The sequence below is a fragment of the Zonotrichia leucophrys genome, chromosome 5, assembly GCF_028769735.1.
Source record: "Zonotrichia leucophrys gambelii isolate GWCS_2022_RI chromosome 5, RI_Zleu_2.0, whole genome shotgun sequence".
Classification (NCBI taxonomy): Eukaryota; Metazoa; Chordata; class Aves; order Passeriformes; family Passerellidae; genus Zonotrichia; species Zonotrichia leucophrys.
Genome location: NC_088175.1, coordinates 31,339,731 through 31,366,054, shown reverse-complemented (window position 1 = coordinate 31,366,054; position 26,324 = coordinate 31,339,731). Strand labels below are relative to the sequence as shown.

At 40.1% G+C, this 26,324-nt stretch overlaps 1 protein-coding gene across 1 annotated transcript; it reads right to left on the bottom strand.

Annotated features, from left to right (window-relative positions):
- Positions 1 to 356: 356 nt before the first annotated feature.
- On the bottom strand, positions 357 to 22,822 carry PLA2G4F (phospholipase A2 group IVF). Its single transcript, XM_064714080.1, has 20 exons — positions 22,712 to 22,822; positions 18,288 to 18,360; positions 16,870 to 17,006; positions 15,481 to 15,609; positions 14,027 to 14,067; positions 13,395 to 13,437; positions 12,972 to 13,038; positions 12,509 to 12,678; positions 10,755 to 10,868; positions 10,351 to 10,388; positions 9,317 to 9,452; positions 8,468 to 8,604; positions 7,176 to 7,398; positions 6,527 to 6,641; positions 5,228 to 5,365; positions 4,642 to 4,749; positions 3,551 to 3,745; positions 3,053 to 3,219; positions 1,829 to 2,015; positions 357 to 1,182 (listed from the first exon to the last, which is right to left on the bottom strand). Exons 1-20 carry the CDS (start codon positions 22,820 to 22,822, stop codon positions 953 to 955), a joined length of 2,559 nt encoding a protein of 852 aa, XP_064570150.1. The 3' UTR covers positions 357 to 952.
- Positions 22,823 to 26,324: the final 3,502 nt, after the last annotated feature.

Below are 26,324 nucleotides of genomic sequence, written 5' to 3'. Positions count from 1 at the left end.
CATTCATAAGGTGTGCCTACCTTGACTATTGACATTTCTAAAATATGTAGGCACAAACAAAGGCCTGGGTGAATTACAAGCTGAAGAGTAGGGAAAAATATCTATTTCAAACCCTTCAAAGGAGCCTTCCTTCCTCTTACACAGAAAGAGAAAGCTGAGACTTATGGCATTTTCATCATAGTTTCATCATCTCATGATGATCAAACTATAGGAAGCAGTAACAAAATCCCACAATGTGTCTTTATTGTTAAATATAAAAAACATTTATTTCCTTGTTTACCAAAATTTTTTTACCAAAATAAGATACTCTGCATAGAATTTCTGAGAGACTAAAAGCCATTAAAATCCTTGAGAAGGATAGGAAAGAAATTGAAGCCATGAATGGCAAAATGGGAAGCAGGTAATGACTGTTCAGTCTTGAAAGCACATGGGCATCAGCCATAGCAAGGTGAAAGAAAAAGGAGCCATTTCCTCTCTCAGTGTGTCATTTTCATCTGTGGAGCTCCTCTTCAGATGATGTAACTTGTAAAAGTTCATTAAGGGAGGTTCATAAGCAAGAGGTAAAAGTACAGAAGGAAACTGTTTCCTCAAACACCAACACACCTTTGACAAAAAAGAGGTGCATCACTCAGTAGAGGCTGGAAGATTATTCTCCAGAAGTTCAAATGGTTTGTGTAGACCTCTCAAATCATCTGGAATCAGCCACTGTGATTGGAGATACTGAGCTGAGTAATTCCTCACTCTCATCCACACAAGGAAGCAACATCCATGTTGTACTGTACATTCCTTGAGCTTTCATCAGAGCACATAACCTGGAATGAGTTTTCAGTGTCAGGTGTACTGCTCCCTCCCCAGGAAGAGAGTTTCTAGCCGTTCACTGTCACTATATTATCTTGAACTTCACAGCTTTTGTACACTGCAGCCTCTCTGTATCCTCAGCCTTGGAAACTGCTCATGTGTTTGACTTATTGGTGACTTTCTTCAACTTCCTCCTTTGCAGAGCCAAGTTCAGGGTTTTAAGGAGAGTGTCCTTGTTGTTCAGAACGTTGTAGCGATTCACTTCCACTAGCCTGCTGAAATCATACGGCTCAAAGGTGAAGTTTAGTGTACGGTAAGGGGAATCGCTTGACTCAATAATGAAGTCACCAAAGGATTTCTCTTCTTCTGACTCACGTTCAACTCCTGCAGCAAGAAAGAAAGAAAAAAAAACATAAAAGACCCTCTGCTGTGGTAGAATCATTTTGGTGGAATTCAGCTTAGGAGGAGATCAGAGATAATTCTGTTGAAATTTAACTTTTTCCCCAAAGCTCCTCCTCAGAGATATCAGCTCCTTCCAAAATATTTGAAAGCTGAAGGGGCAAAGTATTCTCTTTCTATTTCCACTTGGCTCCAAAATACAGTGCTAAAACACATTTTCATTGTGATAAATTTTAAGGTTATCTTTTATTATTATGCTCAAACTAAGGAATATAAAGCTCAATTTTCCCCAGAAGTGCTGCTCTACACTAAAGTGAAAGACAAACCTCAAGTTCAAATAGCCCTAGGAGTACCGTGCCCCTTAAATTTAAATACCAGTCTTAAAAGATGAACAGCAAAGTAGTTTACTGCAAACACTTTTGTGGGGGAAGGGGTGTTGTGAGCCTCTTCCCGCATCCTGCCCTTCAAAAAACTAGTGGAAACTGATTCTGCCTTAAATGCAAATAACAATTTAACAATTACAGAGCAATATTAGGAAGAATCAAAAGAGGAACATTGACCTCACTGAATTTTCCCCATCAGCACACCCAAAGAGTTGTTAGAAGAGTCCTTTAAGAGGCAGCTAGTTTACCTGGAGCTTTGTATTTCTGGAAGGTGTCATTCACAAGTGGGAAATGCAGTACAATTGGAGCCCTTGGATTATCATCATCCACAAACATGTAACACTCTTTTGGCTTCTTTTCATCTTCCTCTGTAAATTTGATTTTTGGAAAAGGAATTTCCTGCTCCTCACAATATTTCTGAGTCAGCTCTAGAACCTGTTATCAGAGGAAAAAGATAATTGCAACACAACACCAGCAACACTTCTAAAATCATCTAACTGCAATCCTCAAAAGGAAAGATATTTTCATTTAAAAAAAAGTGACAGGAACTCAGCATCAAATCAGCAGAAACAATTTCTCCAGCTGGTAATATGGAAGAATGAAGAGCAGAACTGCAACAAATATCAACAGATTGCAGCTGAAACTTTTTATGCTTTCCTACTCTAAAACTATTCACATTGACTTTTCTGCAGTTAATAATAAACACTTGTATGTACAGAAAATAACTTGTTTGTATGAAGAAAATCACCAATAGCCACTCTTTCTTCAGAAGCACATATCTAAGTGACAATTATCTTATGGGCCAAACAAATAGTCTTATTTTACTTAATCTGTTTAGGCTTCTGCAAATTTTTGAATCTTCTTACAGTTGACAACTTTCTATTTTCTCATGACCTTCACAGGAAAAAGCATAGCAACATAACCTTTGAAATGTCTTTCCATAGGAAGCCAGGCCAAGAGAGGTGGGGCTGTTCAGCCTGGAGAAGAGAAAGCACTGGGGAGACCTTGCAACACCTTCCAGTACTACAGGAGGCTTACAGGAAGGAAAGGGAGAGTGACTTTTTACAAGGACATGTAGTGACAGCACAAGGGGGAAACAGCCCTAATCTGAAGGAGGGTAAGTTTAGATTAGATATTTGGAAGAAACCCTTCACTGTAAGGTGGTGGGACACTGGCACAGGTTTCCCAGAGAAGCTGTGAACTCCCCACCCCTGGAAGTGTTCAAGGCCAGGGTGCATAGGAGTTTAAGCAAACTTGTCCAGTGAATGGTGTCCCTGCCCATGACAGCAGGGTTGAAATGAGATGATCCTTAATGTCCCTTCCAACCCAAACCATTCTGTGATTCCATGAAAGACATAAGGATTTGTTTTCATTTGTTGATTAGTATTTGTATTCAGCTTAAAGTGATCTGCTGCCACTGAGTATGATTCTGTGTTTTTATGTTCATGTATAATGCTCAGCTAATCTCTCACCTCAAATGGAGCTTCCCAGGAAAAATTGAATGACAGGATAACATCCACATCCCTCTCTGGCTGAAGTACCAAAGGAAAGGGAGAGTTGATGGAAAAGCCACCATCCACTAAATACAAGTTCTCTTCCATGGGAGTCAGCTGGTTGGGAAACGCATCCAGGTGACTTTCTGTAAGACACTCCAAGTAACACAAGTAACTATATAGATTCATTACACATGTATTGGCAGAAGAACAAGACAAAGCTCATATTAGTGTTATAAGAAGAAAAAAGACATTCCAATATGCACTTTCATCTGAGCCAGACCGATAAAATCTGATGATCAGCTTGCCTTATATGACGGAACAAATACAGTGGATCAAAATTTTTGCAATGGTGTAAGAAGGGACATATGCCCTGGCTTCAGCAGAACAAAGTCAAGCTCACTAATGTTCTGTGACATTGGGCTATTATATAGTGTGTTAATATTTTTTGATGGTCAGAAACACAAACTCCTTTACCTCTCCAAGTCACAAATTTCTTGATGTTTACATAATCTTTATGAAGATACAATCCCTTCATGAAGTTGAAGGTTTCTCCACATGTGACCCGGGACATGAAGAAATCCTGAAATATTTGTAACAAGGGGCCCCCAGGTATAACCAAGCGAGTCTTCAGCCGTGCTGGGTCTCGGAAATGGAATCTTTGGCAGTCATCTGCAGAAGTCACAGAAGGATGCAGAACATGCACAAAATGCCAGCTCCAACATTTCAATTAGGCCTTTTTGGACAATATTTAACCAGCTGTCCTAAAGCTGAATTTGTCCCCTAATAAGGGTATTGTAATGAAATTTAAATGAGATGCATATTGCATAGGTGGGTGATTTACTAGCCCTGTTTAATAGGGAAAGCATTACTCATAAAACATTGCCCATATTAATTTCAAACCCACACAAAGAAACCTTTGTTACCAAGTGACAACCGCTACTGTTACATAAGACATCAGTCAACCACAAACAGTAGCATTTAGAACTACACAAAACAAAAAGGGTTGGGGTGTTCTGGGGGAACCAGGGCTGGAAAGGCAGAGAAAAAAAAATCTCTTCATCCACTAGTTACTATAAGGCCATAACTATGCACATGAACAAGTCCCAGCCTCTAAAACACTTCACTGTAATGGACAAATGGAGATCAATGAATAAGCATACAACCAGCTTATCCAGTACTACAAAAAGCATACCATGGGGGAAACTGAAAGCCTCTTTTTTTCCGTTTCCAGCTTAGCAAACCAGCTTCTATTCTTCCTCTTCTCAGGATTACGATGCCTGCACTTTAATATGTGTTTAAGACAGCTCCCAGAACTAGCCCAAATTTTAGTCAAAGTCAGATACCAATTCTTTTTAAAAGAAGAGGAAGTGTACTAAAGAAACATTTTCTCTTCACTATAAGAGTGATCAAAGGGAATAACACACAATAAAAGAGATCTGTCCCAATCCACTCTTTGTGCTAATCTTGAAAACTACAAACAGCACATTTTTGCATCATATTATCTGTGATCACTACAAAATCAGCCATCTTTTGAAAAACCCAACTATTTTTATGTATGTTCTTACCTACAACTTTGATAACATCTTTGAAAGAATCTAGAAAGCTCAGTCCTATACCAACCACCTTCAGGCAGATATCATCCAAGCTTGCAGCAAAGGCACTGCCCCACATTCCTGCAGGAAAAATGCAGAAGAATTTAACACTCAAAAGGTTTCTCACAGAACCAAAAGACCTATAATTCACCTGACATTTTTCATGGGAGAGGGTTGTCACTTGATTCCCTGCTATTCTAACAGTTCTAATTAAAACCTTGGTGTTAATCATGTGACAAATCATGATGTTACGATAGAATGCAGAAAATTTTCCCAGAGAAAAGCATGGAAAAGACATTAAGAGAACAGGAAGATCGACAGTAGACAGGCAATTTTTGACAGGCAGCTATAATAGAGTCATCTTGCAGACTCAGGACATCAGAATGCAACACTGTGAACCAACTATGAACCTAAAGCTCTGGAGAAAGACTGACATGTTTCACTTCAAGTCCTTTTGGAAGGGAAAAAAGGCATGGACTTCAGTTCATAAGTCCCCAAAGCAGCAAAGTTCCTTTCCATCTCCTTATATGATAATTTAATCATTATCATAAGTTCCCACCTTGTAGAAAACAAATCCTGGGCTCTGGATGTTTCTGGACAAGACGTCCCATGAAGAACTCGCTGTCAAAATTCTCTGTTCGAATAAAAGCTCCATATTTGCGAAATCCAACTTCATAGGGAGTGAACTCACACCATTCTAAGAACAAGCCAACAGGATATTTACTCATCTCAGAGGAAACATGAGTGAAAATATTTATCTGATATCTGTTCACACAGGGGAGACAGAAGGGACTCTCTCTCCACTTTTCACAATCACTATGGAATTCTCTGCCCCTCTACTCTAGTTTCTATGTACATATTAGCAAAAACTTGTGAAGACTTTCATTCCATCTTGACTTTCTTACTATGGAAACAACTTGCATTATTTTCCTTTTTCTTTAAACCATTTTGATGGCTCCCTTTTCCATCCACATTGAAGCCACATTATTTTTTACAGCTTTTCCCTGCACTGCAAACCATCTCCCAGGAACTACTACAGTACTGGCTTGAAAACCCCAATTGACCCACTGCATCAGACTTCACTGTTTGCTTAGCCAAGTGCCTCCTCATGCTTGAAAGATTGCCACAAAGAGCTGAAAAATAAGGGCCATCCAGTCCAACTCCTGGGCCTGCATAGATCAACCTGAAAAACACGGCATGCATCTGGAAGCATTATCCAAATCCTTCTTGAGCTCTGGCAGGTTGGATCAAATTGAATCCACTGCCATACACACAACTGCTCAGAATAAAGTGAAACAAGTTCCCTAGTGGTACACAGGTGGACACAAGCATGTGTATTCCTGTCTCACTCATCTATCCCCACTTGTTGCATCATATTTCAAGTTTCATTGAAAGACTACTCTTCATATTTTTACTGTAAGAACTCGGACCACTAAAACATACTATTTTGATGATGCATATTACAAGGTGGCCAATCCATCATTTTACATGAATCCTACACATATTTTTTATCTAAGACTATAAAAGAAAGTGGTTTCCTCATCACCAAGGCCTCTAATTGAGATGGAGACACATGTATTACAGGAATATTCTTAGTTCCTGAAAATTTCAGGCAGTTTCTAGCAAAACGTGTGGAGTGGCCAACAGTTCTCAATCTCATTTCTCCATTTTAGCCACGAAGAAGACATTTGCTATGAGGATGATAATACTTTGCCAGTTGGTTTCCTACTGCCCCTTGTACTACCACCTGCTGCTTGAGCTGTATTTCCTGTTATCAGCTGCTCACTACCCAAGCAACTGGATAGATGAAATAAAGTTATGGACTTCAGCAAGCAAAAATAAATTTCCATGTTCATACCTGCAAAGTCACCACTGCTCATATTGGGTCTCACATTGACAGCTGCATAGATAGGATAAGGGTTCTGGGCCCATTTCACTGCTTCCTGCTGATCAGACAGCTTTGATGGATCTTCCTGGTCACAAGCAAGGAAGGAGGAGCTCACCTAAGTCAGGTAAATTCTGCACCCATAGTTTGATAATTGGTAGCTGTTGCTTAGCATTTCTGATTAACAACACTACTAAGTCAAAGTCCTTTTTCTCCTCCTCTGTCCAGGTATATGTTTAGATTTGTCCAATATTTCTGCAGATGTGTATTTAGAATATGTAATGTTAATAATAAACTAGCTATCCCTCTGATTTTCAATCTCAATTACACAGAAAATACTGCACAGTAACTGCATTTTGCAAAACGAACATTCTGCCAGGCTTAACGGGCCCAGTACAAAAGCTGTTATTTTAATAACAATCATTCCAAATAAAGACTGCATTTTTCTGTAACATTGATCCATATGAACTAGAAATTCTTTACTAAGAAAGATACTATATTTATTCCACAGCATTGCACCTATGCAAAGATGAAGAGTAATTGGTTTCTAGGGTAAATGAATCAGCAGAGTTCCCACTTGAAAGACAAACAGTAGTACACATCCAAACATGAATCCTTTTACCTCTTGTTGTAGGAAATATTCCACAATAAGGCCCCACAAATCTGTAAAGGAAACCTTCTGTCCCATGATCTCCATTGCATTCAGCTCCTGGAAATAATACTTCAGTCGTTCTGGGGAAAATGCACCTGCTTTGCTACTGGACACAGTGTCCTGAGCTCTTCTGATTGCATCTTGAAGGTCTTTCTGTGACCAGTCAGGGTCTCGATACAGTGTTGATAAACACCTGAAAATGCTTTTATTAATGTCATCAGTAATAAAGACCTTCCTGTAAACAATAATTTTAGCTAGTCATAATTAGTGCTGCAGCACTTGAGAAGTCTAGCTAAAAGAGTGAAGAATACATAAATAAAAGACCTCTGAACTCTAAATTGTGCTGAAAACCCTGACACCTATAGGACATCTTTCTTCTGATTGCGAATCTGCCTTCCAAAGACGTTCCAAGCATCCTATGCTAGCACCCATGAACCAGCCCATAAACATATGTTAATTCCAGCACAAAACAACCACGATGTGCTGGCTGATGGCAAGGGTGCAGTGTGCAGCAATAGAGGCCGTGGCCTTTACCAGAAGACAGCTCTAACTGAAAGAGAAGCTAGTTTGGACCATGGACTATCTGTGCAAACAAGATGCCTACATTTGTTTGGAAGTGTCTCTGAATCAGAAGGGGCAGGAGAACTAGGTACAGAGGAGTTAACACAAAAAGCTTGGAAGGAAGGATTACATTGTCAGGTTGCACAACTCCTCTATGAAATAATTTCACAAAAACAAGGGGTGACTTCACCACAAACTCCAAGAACTGAGTGACTGAAACATTCTAGGCACATCTAATATTTCAGCACATTGCTCCAGTCCACCAAAGGGCAAGACAGTGCTGTGCCTCTCTTCAGCCTCCATGCCATTTTGGAAGGTGATGACGTGGTGGCCTGCACGGACGTGTTTCCAGTGACTTGCACCACCTCAGTTATCTTCTCGGCAAGAGTGGGGAAACGAGGAAGGTTTTTAAGTCAATGCTCTGAGTTACTTCACAGCAGTCTTATTCATATAAAACATTCTCATATTTAACTGTCACACTTGCACAAGCAGCAGATTCATCATTTTAGCCAGTAACTGTATGGGTTGGACATGATACTGGATTACTTAGACTGTTCAGGATCCCCAGCAGAACTCACAGGTGAAAACTGGCAAAATCCTTTATTTGCTGTCTGCCAACAAATGTAATTTTGGCCTTATTTTGCGCATCAACGCTACCATTTCACCTCTAAGCTTCTGAATCACAACTGCATGTAGCTTACCAGGTGGAGCCAGAAATCCCACAGAGGTACATTGCAGCATCCAGAAGGCCCAGCTGCTGCAGCCCAGCAAGGCTGCCATAGAAGGACGTCAGTGCTCTCATCCCACCTCCAGAGCCCAGCACTGCCACAACTGGAACCTGCAGACAGCACACTCAGGAGTCACAACCACAGCCTTTTGATGGCCAATAAATTACAGAACTAACCCCATTTCAGTCTCATTTCAACAAAAAATAGAGATAAAAATTCTAATAGAGATATAAACTCTAACAAAAATAGATAAAACCTTCATTTACATCTACATTACAAGTAATTTTGGGTTTGATTTCAAGCTGAACTTCTTTCTCTATTTTGTAATTGAAATATATTGCTTACTATAAAGCATAGCACAGTCATCTTAGGAACAGTCACTTACCAAAATTGTTATGTATATTATCACACATTTACTTTCTTACAATACACATGTAAGAGGCAATTAGTCTTGTAACAGCAACCAAATACCACTACGCAAGGCATGAGGATATGTAGATGTAAGTTTCCTCAAATAAACAATTAAAATCAATTCCTGTAGTGTCATTTTCATTTTAAACATCCTGAAACAAAATTTCTCATCACAACTCCAAGCCCAAAGCAAAGTACATACATGCTGAAATTTCAACATCTGTGCTCCAAAATACACATACCTCCTCAAAATTTAAGAAATATAAAAACATTTAGACTTCAGAACTGAAATGCACTGTCTCACACCATAGTGAATGCAAACTGTGTTTCAAACAAGGATTCCTACATTGCCTATTTATCAACCAAGCCTAAAGAATTTCACCAATCTCACTACAGGACTGTGCTCAATACCTCATCTTTTGGAGGGGATTCTTTTAAACAAAGAGTCTTCTTCAGTGCCTCAGAAACTACTTTCTTCCTTTTGTCCAAAAATTCTCTCTCTTCTTTACAGAGATCAAAACCTAGACGTATATCAAGATCCCAAGTGCTGAAATAGAGGGAAAAAAAACATTGAAATTTTGGAGGATCAGTATGGAAATGCAATTTTTGTGAACACAGAATCTAGGTGCAGGTCTGAACTGGATCAGATGAAATTTTAGTGTATGCATCAGCTATTTTGGAATTAAAAATTAAATTCTCCATATTGTATTTCTCATTTAATGTTTAAATTCAAAGCTCCTGTCAAACAGTACGCAGATTAGGCTTCAGGAATTTCACAAAGGAAGAAAAGATTCTTGTATGTGAAGAAGATTGTAAGAGGAGCAACTGACATCACTGCATCAATGTGAACGCGAAATGAGGGGAAGAGGGATTTTAAAACAGAAGATTCTGAATTTAAGAGGCAGGAGGAGGCAGCTGAATACCAATGAACTTGTTATGAAGCTGTAAAACAGGAGCAGGATCTTCAGCTGATGACTGGATACCAAATGACCCTATCAATTTACAAGCCAACTTCTTGGTTTCCTGGGGGTTTTTTTCCCTTTTTACTCCTTTCTTGCAGCCTTCACCTATTTTATAGTTCAAGCTCTTCACACACTTATGTCCTTTCCTATCTCTCATTACATCACTTCATATTCTGGTATAACTGTGCATGACAAAACTACTTAATATTTACATCAACAGCTGTTGTACATTTAACTATTAGGAACAAAAAATTTGCACATGTGTCAGCAGGATTGACAACTGTCCAATAAATAATACTGCAAAGTAAAGAGTCACAGCCTTCCAAAAATTATCTAAAAAACCTATCAAATATATTTTTGTTTAATCTATCCCAAGAGATCAATGGAGTGAACAGAGCTCCCCAGAACAGCAAGGAGAGTCACTCAGTTCCTTTCTATGAGAATAAAGGCCTTTTCTGATTTTCAAGTGGGGTTCCCACTCACCTCTCTTCAGTTTTCAAACTCATATCCAAACTTTTTCCCTGTGAAAAGAGAGAACACATCTTGAAGTTGACAGCAATTACACAGGTGGAACTACAAAACAGAAGTTAGGAATTATTTCTTCTCCAAGTGTCTTGCCTTTTTCTTCCTCTTGATACTTTTCTTCCACACCCTGAAAAGACTTTTTTCTTCAGAAAGTGATGAACTTTATATTTCATTTTGCAAGATTCAACCATGAAAACACATTAGGAAGAATTAAACTGAGTAATCTCATTCCTGCATTCTAAGACATCCAAGAAAACTCCTGAGATTCAATCACATGTTGCCTAACTTTCCAAACACCTGGAGGCAATGGAGGAAAAGGTTATCTCATGCACGTTAAAGCAAGAGCAAAATATTGACATTACCTCTCCCAGAGAAATGATTCTATCAACTTTTTCTCCAATAGGAAGAGAATTAACTGGTACAGTCCCCAGTCCCAGAACTGTCGTGTGCTTTTCAATATCAGGGTTCACACCATCCTAATAAAAGCAAAATCTTATGTGAGATGCATAGAAAAAAGTTGAAAAAAATATGACTTTCATACATTGAAACAGCAAACAATTCTTAATATCATTATAGCTAAATATTTACCAGATTTCCAAGGCTTTTTGAGGGCATTTTGCTTTCTCTTTTTTTTTTTTTTTTTTCACTCAAATAGGTTCCTTTTTGTGGTTGTTTGGTTTAGTTTTAGGGGTGTTTTAGCTTTAGGGGTGTTTTGTTTATTGTTATTGGGGTTTTTTTAATATACCTGTCTGCCATAATTAAAAAAAATTCAAGTACAAAATTTCCCCCACAAATAGTTTTGTGCTGGCATGTGTCACAAACAAACTTCCATTTCCATCTTCCAAGCAAGATTTGGAAAAGATACCAAAAAAGGCAGCAGCATTACACATACATCAAAAATACCACAAAATAAGAAATAAGGCAGTTTGTAATTTTAAAAGCAGAGCAAATTAAAGCTTGCCAGGAAATATTTGGGTTTTCTGCCATGTAGCAAATGGCAAGATCTCGTAGTGCAGAGCTGTGTGCAGATCGCTAAATGCATAGAGGCATATAAAAAACCCCTCATATCAGAGGGTCCCAAAAGCCTCCAGGTGGGCTGGAGCCCACACACCAGCCACAGGGCTCAGCACCCAGGAGGAGACCACACCTTAGAGAAACACTAGGCTGTCACCCTTCCCACACCAAGAGCCCAAGTCAGGCCAGGAACCACCCACAGACTTCACAGCTGTCCTCTGACCAGTAACTACTGTCTGAGACCAATGTCCCTCTAAATTTACTGTCCTCTTAACAGGGGCAAATAACATGCATTTAGGTACAGGGTAAGCAACACTACAATGTTCCTGGCACTCTCCCACATCTGATGAGAGAGAAAAGGGCAGACTGAAGACTTTTGTGGTCCATGCCACTTGTTGAAGGGGCATGTTCTCCTAGCTACCAGAACTGGTTGGCAGAGGTTTACCACCTGGGGCAATCTCCACTGTTGACCTCTGCAGTGTTTTTTGCTTGCCTGGCTGTGAGTTTTTGACCACTCAAGCCCAGGTGTCTCTGTTCAGCTCATGTTTGCTGCCTAACAAACCCCCAGGCAAAGCTGCTCTTCCATATCCTTCTTTGTGTCCTCTTCTCCACAGCTGCCTCTACAGTAGTCAAGATCATCATTTGCAATCACGCTACCCAACTGCTTGTTGGGATAAAAAGCATCATAGAATAAAGAGTTTCTTTGCTCTCATTTTTGGAGAATGAATATTCAGTCACTACCTGGAGAAAGTGCAAAGTAAAAGACAAAGATAAATAAACCTCCTCAAGTGGCAACTGATTTACAAGTTTCTAATAGAAAAGAGTTCCAGTAGAGTATCTCAACAGGTGAAAGTAAAGATGTCTACATGTAGCAAGCATGTGCAGAGTAATATTTTCCTAACCCTTGAGTTTGAACAGATGTTAAATCTTTGGGGAGCATAGATTCTAAAGGTAATTTCAGCTCCTTACACAACATCAAAGATCCAATGCACAGTCTGACATTTTTTAAACAAACAAACAGAAAAGCACCAGTGTGTAAAAAATAACAATCGAGAAAAACTTATCTCTCTGTAAGCTTTATGGAATCAGCATGGAAGCTTACCTGTAGGACAGATATGGTTTGCTGCAGCTCCACTTGCAATTCTGAACACATTTCTTTATCCACATGAAAGACAAATGAGGTTCCACAATCCTTCTCATTGTCTGGTGTCCAAGGAATAGACAACTGCTTTTGATATGCCCCTGGGACAGACACCTTGACCTCACAGCCTCCTGTGCATTAGAAAAAGAAGTTTAGACCACAGGGGCCATTTGTTGAAAATCAAGTACTTATTAAGTGCAGCTGAGACCCTAAGTACACAGGAAAAGACTCTATTGTGGTACCCAGTCGAAAATACCCAATCTTACTAATTATTGAAAATAAAAGCAAAATTTACTTTAAAAGCCAATTTTGTAGTCAGTAAATTAAAATGCACTGTATAGACAGAGATTCAAGTCTCCCCTCTCTCTCAAGGAACAAACATGTTGAATAGTAGTCCTGACTTAAACCCTCCAGACACCCCTACCTTGCTGTTTTTCTTTTGCATTTTCCTCTTTGTTGACAGTGCCTTGAAGACACAAGCAAGGATGAACCTGTGAAAAAAAGAAACCAGCTCTGGTCACACAATTTTTAGCTCACTACTTTGTTTGAAATTTAATTCACCTACTATATTAGTTGTAGGTTTACAGCTGCAAAATGCCAAAAAAAACCCATCAGGCATTGTTTTGTTATTTCAAATAAAGCAGCTTTCTGTAGGTTGCCATCAAATTTAAAAATTAAGGAAGATTTTTAAATCAACAAATGAAAAAGAGAGAGGCAGATCTTGGAGAGAATAGGAGCTATTTGGAAGTAGGACTGTAATACTCAAAAATCCTTCTCCTCTTTCTGCTAAAAACTTATCTTCAGGAGTAAATCACAACATAGATGATTCTGGCTTCCATGTACTCACCACAAGGACTCCATTGGTCAACACTTCTGTAGGGGCATCTGAGCTGTGAAAGCAAGAGGTTTATTGCAAATGACAGCTGGTTTTAATTTCCCCTCATCCTACTTTACAAACCAATTGGCTGAATAAGCAGTGGGATGAAAAGGTCCTCAGTGCGGGAGATCCAGGGAAACAGCAAGTATATTTCCCTTCACAAAATAATGGGGGATTGGAAAAATTGAAAAAAAAATTGTCTGCAAATATAAGCATGCACTACAGGATCTCCACATCCCAGTTACTCTGATAACCTAGAGAAAAGCTGAACTTAGATAGACTACCAGATAGATAAAGTATATATTTGTGTATTTTGCAAGGTTAACTGAAAACTTTCCAATCCCAAATAACTAATCCAGAAAGTGTTCACTTACATCCCATGAAGTCCGGCAAAATTTTATTTCTTTTTTACCCCAAAAATTTTGGTGACTGGAGTAATTAAGGATAACTTTGGTCAGCCACTAGTGAATCAACTCAATCCCCACAGAGAACTATAAAGTATTATCCTTTTTTTATGAGCAAGACTATCCCCACACAGAAAAAGACCCCTGACAACATATCTGCAGAGCACAAGTGCAATCAGCTCTTCAAGTAAGACTCACCACTTCTCCAAGAAAAACTCTACATCCAGCTCTTCCTTAGCCTTTGAAAATAAAAGTTGGATATTGGTGACCCTTGATCCTAAATATATAATTAGGGATATTTTTCCAAGAGATTAAGCTTTTCTCATAATTAAGTAACCACTGAATAAGGGCCTAGACCAGCCTTGAAATCAACACACTCACCATCCTCCCATTAATCTCAAAATCCCCCCATCCACGAGACATTGAAGCTGCCACTAAATACTTCCTGACCAGAGCAGCTGCTTCTGCCCTTGTCTTGTTCTCTAGCATAGTAACATATTTCACCTTCATGTTAAAATAACTGGGTTTGTTCCTTTTATAAAAACTCTAGCTAAATTTTGAAATGGCTAAATGTAGCCTTTAGCCTTTAAATTCTCCTCTTCTGCTGGACATGCCCTATATGACCGGACATATCTACATTTGAAGACACAAGTGCACAGAAGTGAGAGGTGTCTCTCAGATCCATTACTCTGCTAATGAGAGAAAAAAGCCTCCTCTGGCTCAAGAACCACTGCAACATCATCTCTGCAAACAGCTTCTACATGGGGCTTTGGGCTTCTTCCCATCTCTTATTTCAGCAACTTGCACTCTTATCTCCTTGCTGTCTTTGTCCTCTACAGACTTTGTTCTTGCCAAAGTCGTTTCTCCTCCCATAGCATACAGCAAATACGTGATACCAGACCTAACACAGTTTTTCAAGTAACAAACTAGAAGCTGTTTTGGGTAATTTTCTTTGCTGAAGTTGAAATTTCCAGTCTCTTAATTACAGACCAAGATGACTTAAGCATTCACGAAACGGATAGAGCTACTGGGAGCAATGGAATTACTAACCTTCTTTCCATGATCAGAAATGATTTGGAGTGCCTGTGGCACTGCCCAACACCTCCCTGTGAGCTGCACACCAGTTAGCCTGCTTCTGACCACGCCAACACACTGAAGTCCAATTTCTCAAGAAAACACATCATTAGCTCACCTTTAATCCTGACCTATTGTAGCAATGTGTTTGTGGCATTACAAAATAGATCAGTCTGTTGATGGGGTTTTTACCCACGTAAAACAGGCTGTCTTGTGAGTCCATGAACAGGTGAATAGGGCTTGAGAGCAGCTGATCACCAACACCATCTACATGAAGCAGAGGTTAAATGTACTGAACATAATCCAGGGAAAATAAGCATCTCTTATGCTTTTGACTTATCAGATATAGAGGTAACCCTTGCAGCAATAAACTTGTTTTTTTTCAAACAGATGATGACAAACTAAATAAGACAGTCCCTACAATGATTACCGACTGCAAATGCCTTTCACTTTAAAATCAGTTTATCTTCCTCTAAGTCTCATGAAAAACTGTTACAACATTCTGGCTTCTCCCATCCAGATGAGTGAGGGACAGGCACTGCCAGGCCTGTGCAGGAGGAGCTGAGCCAGGGCCTCACCTCAGGGTCCAGGCTGAAGGTTTGCAGCAGGGGCTCCCCCGGCCTCATGCCCCCCACGTCAAAGACAACAGAGGTGAGCTCATCACTGACAAGGACATCCTTATCATAGAGGGTCAGCTCCAGAATGTTCTAAAAGAAGAAAGAAAAAACAGCCTAAGATGAAGGGGCAGAAACACTGACAGACCTGGGTAGCTGTATACAATGGACACCTTGCGCATTAATCAATACCCTTGCCCAATCCTAAGAAAAATTCAGTATTTTCAGCAGGGCTTACAGCATAAAAAATTAAGCAAAAAGTTAGGCAGAAAACTCTCCTAGTTGACACCATTTAGCTAAAGCATTTTCTCAGCTTCCCACCCAGAGGAGGCCCCAGGTGAACTCATGTGGCAGTACTCTCCACCAGCTCCAGGCACAGATTTGCCCAAGGTAGCAACAGCAATTTCCACTCTTTCATGATGATTTAGTCTAGGATGTTATAGGGATCAATCTCTTCCTGCTCAGCACTGTGTCAGAGATGGTAAATTCAAGAGAAACTGAAATAGATACAGTGAGGACATGTGGCACCCAAAAGTTCTCAAGGAGACAGGACTGAACGTGGAGTGTTGCTGGCAGTCTCCAGCAGTAACCAGGCTGAGGTCTCATGAGCCTGGAGGGAAAGAAAAAGATCCCACACACTAAAGTTTAGCTTTCAATTTTCTTACCAGTCAAGTCAATTACCATCCCACATTGGTCACCAACTATTGTGGAAAAGTGAGGGGGACAGTTTCTTGCAATAGACACCTTATTCCAAAGCCAGGGATGTTAGTCAAAGCAATAGTGACCCACTAAAACTGATCTTTTAAAGTACAGTTTCCTTCCCTCTGCCATTAGTGTCTGCTTTGAGAGTGAATGCTGGCAATCTGAAGACTTTGTTAAATACTGTATTAGGTCCTACACAGGTATTAGATGCGCAGTCTCTACCCAAGAGTTTGAATTTGGTTTTCTCAATCATCAGAACTGATGGCAAAACTTGACTGAATGAACTACCTGGCAGTGAGCAGAAATTTAGTTCCTGTGAAAGAAGAAGCAAACATCAAATAGAAACTTGCTTTATCAAGGAATTTCTTTGAATTCCACCAGGTAGTGCCATAACTTCCCTTTCCTGAGATGCATCACAAGGATGTTTATGGAAAATTCTAGCTGCAATTTACTTGAGAGAGCAGTTAACCACAGTAGTTTGTATCACTGGACATGCATGGCACAGCTTTTTGTACCACTGAAGACAACTGTCACCTTACAAGCAACGCTAGTTTTGAGGGTAATAAAGAACACTTGATTTTGAATGAAGTATCAAAAGCAAGCCAGTACAAAAATACAAGCAGTCCAACCCACTCCACACAATGTCCTTACCTTGACAGCGCTGTGGATCCGATACTGGAAAGTCTCATTCCATTCTGGGTTCTCAGAGTTGTCAACAACCTGAGTTCGGGAGACACTGGGAGATGCAGTGGGCAGCTTGAGCTCCACATAGCAGTCTGCCTTGGACACTGCAGCAGAGAGTGAGAGACAGGCACCAGAAAAGCTTTATTCAAACACATTCTTTCCCGTGAGCTAGATCTCATTGCATCACAGAAAAGTGCAAATTTAGGGCTGGACTTCTAAAGCAAAAGCCTTTAATGAAGTAAATGTCTTTAAACAGGAGCAAATTGAATATTAGGTACCTTTTTTCTGGTTCATCAAAATGATAAAGCCCTTAATAAAAAAGACTAGTATTTAAAATGAGGAAGATCAACTTTAAAAAAAGATTACTGCTGATACCAGGGCTATTGCCTCCTCTCCTATCCCTGGGCATCACTGAAAGAGCTTAAGCCTACCAAAGTCCAGGGAGACAACATCCACTACTGCTGTACCCTTGTTTAGTCAGGCAAGGAGCTGGGCTATTTCCATTCCCTGAAAACAAATTATTGTCTCAGAGCCCTTCTTTCTTCCATTTAGGACCCCTCAAACAATGCAAATATAGGGACCATTTTTCACTCCAGCTGAAGAGACAGGCCATAGAAAAGAACTCTTCACAACATTATTCTAGCCCTCAGCCTCTCAGGAGGCTTTTCTGTTCCCTGAACAGGTATTTTGCATTCCAGGTAGTTCAATGCTGGATGTCAGATATAAACTTAAGGCGGACTATCTTACTTGATCTAATCCGAAGTAATTTAATATAAATGAGTTTTAAAGATCCAAAGGCCCCAAATGGCCCTGAGATCTTTACACAGGTGTGTAAATAGGAGGGAATATATACCATGCTATCAAAAGCAGGAACAGATAAAAGTCTTATCTTGGAATCAGCCAACCACCTGCTTCCTTTAAAGTCTGCAATGACAAATAGCAGGTACATGAAATAAAGCACTACTACAACTGAGAAAATAAACCTTTGGATGCTAGAATTAAAAACTTCTGCTTCCAGTTTCAGGAAGACTGTTCAGCAGGAGCAAGGGTGAAACTTGCCATACCCAGAAGGCTGAATTCAGAGAAAGAAATACAGAATGGGCCACAGTAGAACAGGAAAAGGAGCAGGGAAGCAAAACCTTACCAGGACTTACATGATCTTGTTCTGCAAAGTAAGAACAGCTGCAGCTGCTTAATCTGCAGATTGGCCTCACAAAAAGCTTTTGAAATTCGGATAATATACTTAATATTATATATATAAAGCTTTACATGAGAAGCTTTTTTTGAGACATAAAGGCAATGAAGTGTGTTAACAATGTTCTCTGCGCTAGAGGTATGCACCAAGGAACCAACATGTTTTCATAATGGTTTGGGTAAATACTTACACACATCTGTACCCTTGATGTTTCTGGCTCGGAGGACTTTTACTGTCAGGTTGTAGTAAGGATGTTTTTCCCACTGAAAAGAGAGAAACAAGCTCAACTTTTAGTTCAATTGCCATGCCTGCTCTATAACCACACTTATATTACACCAGAGAAATGGATCAAAAGTAGCCAGCCCAAAATGAGCTATTAACGAATCAGTTCAGGAACGTACACAGCACTTGCAGTGTCCTGGAGGACAACTAAAGGTGCCCAGAAGGAAACTCAATTACCTTTTGGCAATGCAAGAATCATGTCTTAGGGTAACTCCTCACAGGCTTCAGAAAACAAGTCCCTTATTTAGGGATTCCTCCAATTATAGATCAGTTTTTAATTGCTTTGTTAGTACATTCTTGCTGTGTGAGAAACAGGTGCTAAAGCTGCTCAAACACATCCATGGCAGCTCATTCCAGAGAAGTGGCCAAGGGCACATGAATGCTTGAGGAAAAGCAGACATGGCAAGAATCTTAAGAGCAGGGTCTAAAGTCATAAAAGGCACATGCTGTTTACAATCAGAAAAAAACCCAAAACGCTTGCCAAAACATTTCATAGCAGTTGGAGTTAGAAAAGACAAAACTTAAATTCATTTTCATTCTGGACTGTTAACTGGTATCAGCATTCTAAACATGCACATCACCTTAGCAGCACAGATAAAATGTAATCCTCACTCTTGAAAGCTTCTGGGAGACTATTTTTGGAAAGTAATATTAGTACTTAAATGCCAGGGTGTGAAGTGGGGAAAAAAAAGTCGGACTGGATCCTAAAATATCATGAAGGAGAAGTGGGGGGAGGGCAGGGGACAAGAAAAAACAGCTTGAGGTGATTTAGTACAGAGACTACTTACACAGGAGTAATTGTGTAAGGCTCAGGAACTGAATGGGATATTGCCTCATTTTCATCAGTTATGACACAATCCTGGCCAGCTAAGAACTTTTCCTATTCTTAAATCACATGTTCAAAATGCTTTTCACAAATGGTCATCACTTCACGTTCACAATTTTCAACAAGTTTGGCTTGAGACCAGAGTTTAATTTTAGATATGCTAAGTATTCACTTACAAATAAATTCAACAAGATCTTCACTTACAACAAAATACTGCAGACTGACAAATGAGGCACTGGAAGAGGTTGCCCAGAGAACCTGTGACTGGCCATTCCTGTCCTGGAAGTGTTCAAGGCCAGGCAGGAGCTTTGAGAAACCTGGTCTCATGGAAGGTGTCCCTGCCCATGACAGGGGGGTTGGAACAAGACTTTAAAGTCCCTTCCAACTCAAACCATTCTTCAATTCCATGATTTTTGAAATATTATATCAAAATGTAGGGCCTACATATCACTGAATGGGATCTCACAGAAACTAGTGAATCCTGAACTGTTAAAATCTTCTTGAATGTTCCTTATCTGATAAATTATACTATGTTTGTTAAGCAGTCACATTCTTGGTGAATCTTCCTTATTTTTCATCTTTTGGAGATACTTGCCAGCTTTTGCAAAACAGGGTTTGAACACAATAAAACCAAAGCATACAGAGTATACTGAACATTTTTGTGTTAAGCAAGCACCCTCCATCCTGACCAACAAGCAAAGAGCAAAAACTACAAGTCACCTAAGATTTCTTGCATGCAGGTACTAAACTAAATTTGTGTAAATAAACTTCATTTATACTGTTACTAATCTTAAAGAGACTTATTTGCCTTTATTTGTTTCCGTAAACAAGACACGCCTTCACAATGAATTTCACCATGACTTCCATGCTTCAGATGCTAGTTTCTTTCATCTTTAAACCTTTCCTAATCACCTTTCTTTTATTCAGTTCCTGACACTAGTTTCTCAGGCAAAGGGTGACCACCTTTCTACTTCATCAAGTTGGGGAACAGATTACAGATAGAAATTCAAGATTGTGTATTGTTATTCTCACCAACTTCCTAAAGTTCCTGCAACTCTTCTGTTTGTTGAGACACAAAGCTACATAATCATACTCCCATGGCTGTGAAAGCAATCTTCATTCACATAAATCAGACACTATCAGAGCAAGTGCAGAGTACCATGAAGATAGCCTAGCCTTCTTTTATTGCACACCATCTGTCAAAAATGTACTTACATGCTCAAAAGAATGTCCTTTCCAAAGGTCTCTAACACTTTCAATTTCCAGCCAGTCATTAGACAGCTAAGGATACATTTTCCACATCCAGTTGATAATTTAAGGGTAATTTAAGGGCATACAACTCAACAGAAATGTCACTCCCAAGCCTATGTGATAATGTATGCCATAACCTCCTCATATGCCTTTTTTACTTATCTTTTAGCAAAGGCACAGCAAGGTCATAGCATGCTGCCAGGTGAGTTTGCAGAGTAATAAAACATGGGAGTATCTGATATGCCTTATCTGCATGATCAGGGAAAAGTCTGGCAAGAAATCCATATGGGAAATGGACAACAAATACTGATGACATGGCAGCATACCAATGTATGTGACTGACAGAAGTAGCTAACTTCTGCTTTGCATAATGATTTTTCATAATCACTGCTTATCCAGAGCTCAGGAGTACACCTGAAGCAAAAAAAAAAAAAAAAAAAACAAAAAAAAAAAAAAAAAAAAACCAAAAAAAACCCAAAAAAACCAACAACACCACCTTTAAATCCTAAATCCTAAAATAAGGGTACAAGGCCGAATTTTCACATACTTAACTTCACAAAACTGTCTGTACCTTTCATCTAAACTGAAGATGCTGATGCAGTTGGAAGTGGCTGTAGAACAAGTAATCCCAGCTATAGGACCCAGCAATCTTTACTTTCATGTAGTCCAGGATACCTGCCTTTAAACAGTGGGCAGTAAGTGCTGGGATCCACCCCCACAAGTCTCAGTGAAGGCAGAGGACTCACCATAAGCCTGCCAGAACCATTACAAAAATGCTGTCATAGCAAATTGAAACACAACTTTTAAGACATATTTTGTGTTCTAAGACATACTTTGTGTTCATTGGGAAAATTAGGCAGCTCAAAGAAATGTTCAGTTTATCAATGGAGCAGTTTCTCCCCATCTTGCTCCTCCTCCCAAAGAAACATTGCTGCACATCATTCCCGTCCTTGTGGCCAAAGTGTCACGAGTCTGCTTTTAAACCCCAAAGCAAATCCCTGCCTTTCCTGGGCACCCCTTGCACTGTCCCTCCTCCCTCAGGAGACTCACAGAGCCAGCCCTAAGAGCCATGCTCTCCTGGCAGGCAGGATTTATGGTCAGCCAGGACATAGCAGTGCCAGCAGCTCACTAACACAACTGCAGTGGCAAACACCAGGTTCACTGTCTGTTTGTTGTTGTTTTTAGAAATTAATCTAAGGCTAAACTCTGAAAAATTAAAGCAGTCTGATCGCATTAAATTTACCTACAATAGTCTGATCACGTTAAATTTACCTACAAAGCCAAAAGGGTGATCTGCTGCCCCACCCCTTGCTCAATTGCTATCAATTAGTCAATACTAAAATCTCTCCCTACAGCCTTAAAATTTTGTTAAGTAATGTTAATATTTTTTTTATTTAAATAGCAAGTGCCTGAGGGAAAAGATATTCAGTGGTTTACAGGTTAATGGAGGTTTACATGAGCCTCTTCTAACCTGATCTCCCAAATAGTAAACAATAATATCAAAAAGTCAACAAGTTTATTTCTTTCACGCAGCAAGCAGAAGTGCAGAAAGTTGTACAAGCAGCAAGTTGTCTTGTGACAATTAATGGTCATCTCAATTTTAATTGTATACTGATGGGCTGGTGTGATAGGATACGACAAGGGTAATCAGCTTACAGATCAAATCTCCAGTCAAAAGCTCCTTCATAAACATTTAGCTTAATTCAAAATTGAAGTTATTAGCCTGACCATCTTATACAAGGAAATGATTTCACCCCAGTTAAAGGACAAACACCTGAAAACCACTTTATCTGTTGTGGTTGCACTGCATTACGAGCAGGAGCTGAAGCCATCATTAGTCTTTGTCTACCTGAGACCATTAATCCCTGTAAGGTAAGATAGAAAGCAGAACAGAAGGCAACTGTAGTCAAGGTTATTTTGCAAGAAAACACATAAGCAGATTTCATCTCCACTGATGAAAAGTGCAGTATTCTGGACTCCCCCCCAAAAAAGTACTTGACATCAGCTCAATTCTGCTCCCTAAAACCTAAGGAAACACAGATCTGCTCTGGATTTCCTCAGGCAGAGCCTGAATTTAACAAAAGCCTGAAATCTCCATTAACATGATCATTAAGAGAAAAGTGTGGGTAGCAATGAATTTTTCGTTCCTGCAGAAGTGCAGGGCAGGTTTTCCATACATGCAGCAACAGGAAGTCCCTCCTGAGCACATCAGCCAAGGAATGCCATCTCAGAGCCAGCACCACGCTTTCTCTTACCCGCCACTGATAGAAGCCGGTGTCCCTCCTCTCCTTCCTTTGGAAAAGCACTGCTGCCAGAAAAGGCAGCACTCTGGGTGGAAATGGGCCCCGAAGCACCTCATGGAACATGGGGAAAATGTCCTGCTGTCTCTGCAGAAAATCTGACAGGGAAACCCAGAGCAAGGCGAGCCCAGGACGCCCGGCTGCGAAGCGCTGTTTGCCGCGGACTCATCCGAAGTTTTGCGCAGGACTGGGCTGTGCTCCAGCTGTGAGAAGTGGAGGTGTGGCCCACACTTGCCAAACAAGCCAGCTCGAAACCTCGCTGGCAGGTTTTTCCAATGTTGCTACAGGATAAGGGCACAAAGCAGCACCAAACAGGGAAGCCCTGGGCAGGAGGAAGCACCACTTTGTGATCCAGCCACAACACCTAAACCCCAATCCAGATTTTCTTTGAGAGTTCCAGCTACCCGATGTGCAACTATGGCCATTTCAAATCCTTTTCAGAGCTTCGGCACAACCTACCAGTATTTTTAAATAGAAAATTTTTCCCATCTTACAAGCCTGAAGTAAAGCAAAATTTGTCACTGACTGTAGCTGTTCAGAGTAGTTTCAGGGAGGCCAGAGTGGAAACACCACAGTTTGGTCTGCCATAAGATGCTTCAGGGAATATCAACTCCCCACCACATCTCTCCTCTCTGAGCAACCTGCAGAAGTCTCCCCTTTTTCCTCATTTTCATGTAATACAGTCTTAATTCTTCCACCAAATGTTCTCAAAAACTTTACAAGAGACAGGACAAATTTTTTTAAAAGTCAACCACACCTGAAAAAATAATTGAATAGTGAAGGAAATAATTTGCTAAAAAGCAATTAGCTTATTAGCAGCTGCTGACAGTTGTCTTGCTGGAGCATTTTATCAAAGAGCTGAAATTCATAAACTGGAATTGCAGACCAAGTACCAAACTTTAATGCTACAACAATTAAAAGTGGCAGAAAATGTATGAAAGACAGTAATGCAGCATGTCATTAGCTCCATGCAAGCATCAGAATGTGTCACATTCTCAGCAAGGTCCCATTCATTAATCATGTCCTGTCATTAGCGTCAGCCATCAGGCTTGAATTTGAGAAAATTAATAAAAGCACAAGCACTGACATTTCAAACATAAACAAGGCAGCACTAGGTGGGAGCCATTGTGGTGAAGTCACAGAATGAAGAGTCAACACACAGGCAAAAAGCAAACATAATGCCATTGAGAAACAGCCAGCAACTGCCCTAAAACCTGTGTCCTACTAAATGGTACAGCAGAGAGTAGGCTGAAAAAGCTATTCCTTTGCTTTTCTACTCACCACTGCACTGACGGTGAAGGACTGAAGCACCACTCCGAGGATGGAAGGCTGAGAGCTGAGGCTGCTCAGACTGGATAAGAGAAGGCTCCAGGGATTCCTCATAGAAGCCTTCCAGTATTTAAAGTGGGCTTTTGAAGAAAGAGAGTGTTTTTGCACTACAGATAGTGATAGAACAAGGGAGGACGGTTTTAAAGAGGGTAGAATTCAATTGGATATTAGGAAAAAACTCTTTACTTGGAAGATGGTGAGGCACTGGAACAGGTTGCCTAGAGCAGTTGTGGATGCCTCATCCCTAGAAGTGCTCAATGCCAGGTTGGGGTCCTGGAGAGTTGAATTTAAAATATCTTTAGGGTTCCTTCCAACCCAAATCATTCTATGACTATAACATTAGGTTTTATTTATCTTCAAAAGGATTGTAGAACCGTAAGTGTACTTTTTCTTTTTCATTTAATCTAATACAGTTTGACTATAACTTACCAGAAAATTGAGGTGACCTCACAGTACAGCACCATGGAGAAATCACGCTTACTCTAGTTTGTTATAGGCAGTGGATAAACCCTCTACTTTGTCCTGAGTGCCCAACTGCACATAAATTCAGCTTACCTGTCTTCTGACACTCTTCCCTCTTCCAATGAAATCTCACTCAGCACAGGGATCTCACTTTTACAGAATTTCTCTTGAATCTCTCAAGAAAAAATGAAAGCTCTTTAGAACATATGCTTGAGAATTGTTTCATAGTCAACAACAGATCACCTATTAGCAGTGTCTGTGTGCAGTCTCAGCCATCCTCACCGTTGTCAGCAAACTTAATATCCAAAGATAAACTACTTGGTTTTGTTATTTTCCATCAGACTAAGAAAACAAGCAAGCACAATGGCATCAAAAGATGAGGCAAAGAAATCCTCCCACCCAGTAATTTTACTTCTGTTTTGATTTGCATGCCCACAGGGGTAAAGATAGATTCTACATTGCAGTTTTGAGGTTTTTTTATCAGAAACCATTAAATTACATCATCACCAACTATATTATATAATATTTTAAATGTGTGTAGATATCACAAGGGACCAATTTTGGTCACATTAGCAGCACCAAGAGGAGAGCTGAGATGCAGTATACAACTAGAAGAGATTTAAATTTTCAAGGATGCAAGCAAGGATAGGATTTGATTTCTGTTTGTTGGGGATTTTTTTTAGTTTTCCCCAGAAACACCAATATTCTTAGTTGTCCAATCAGTGACTTGGATGAAGGAGCAGATGCCTCCTCAGCAAGTTCACTGATGACACAAAGCTGGGAGGAGTGGCTGATACCCCAGAGGGCTGTGCAGCCCTTGAGAAGGACCTCAACAGGCTGGAGAGATGGCCAGGGAAGAACTGTCAGAAATCCAACAAAGGCAGGTGCAGAGTCCTGCTCCTGGGAAGAATAACCCCAGGCACCAGCACAGGCTGAGGCTGACCTGCTGGAGATGCCCCTGCTTGAGCAGGGAGCTTGCACAGAATGATCCACTGTGGGCTCTCCCAGCCTGACCCATCCTGGGACTCTGTGAACATGGAGACAGGAGACTTCCTCTGTGCTGGTGCTTCCCATGGCTACACAATAGGAAAACTGAGGATCTATATTCTACTTCCAACACCAGACTCTATGTCCTACAGCCCAAGCAAGTGCAAACCAGTGAATCTAAACATTTCCTGATTTGGTCACACAGAGCTCACATCCCTCCCCAGCACAAAACCACTCAAACATCACTACCCAGAAAAAAATTGTCAGTAATTTTAGTGTTCTCTAGTAAGTACATATTTAATGGTATAATGGTGTAAGACTTGCAAAAACATTATTCAAAGAGATAATTCAAAAGTGGTTTTAGTAGGATTTTGAGAACATTCACAAGCAAGTATAAACTTGTAGATTTAAAAACCTACATTGAGAATTGCCACACTTGATTTACACATACTAAAGCAAAGGGAATACTGAGATACTGCACTGGGTCTGACTTCCAGGAGAAAGTGAGGTCTTATATACAAATAAAAATAAAACTTACATCAGCCCAGAGAAGTTTAACTGCACAAAGACTGAAACACACACTGGTTCACGATATTTATTACAACCTATTGCTTTAGATAAACCTGCTGTATGGTTAGGAAACCCAAAGCACATTGTATGAACCAACAAAACAAACAAAAAAAAAAAAGTACAGCACAAACCACATCTCTGTAAAAGGTATGCAGTGGAGATGAACAGAGGCACAACTTTAGTCTTGTAAGTAAGAGCACAATGAAGATCCTGGTTACAG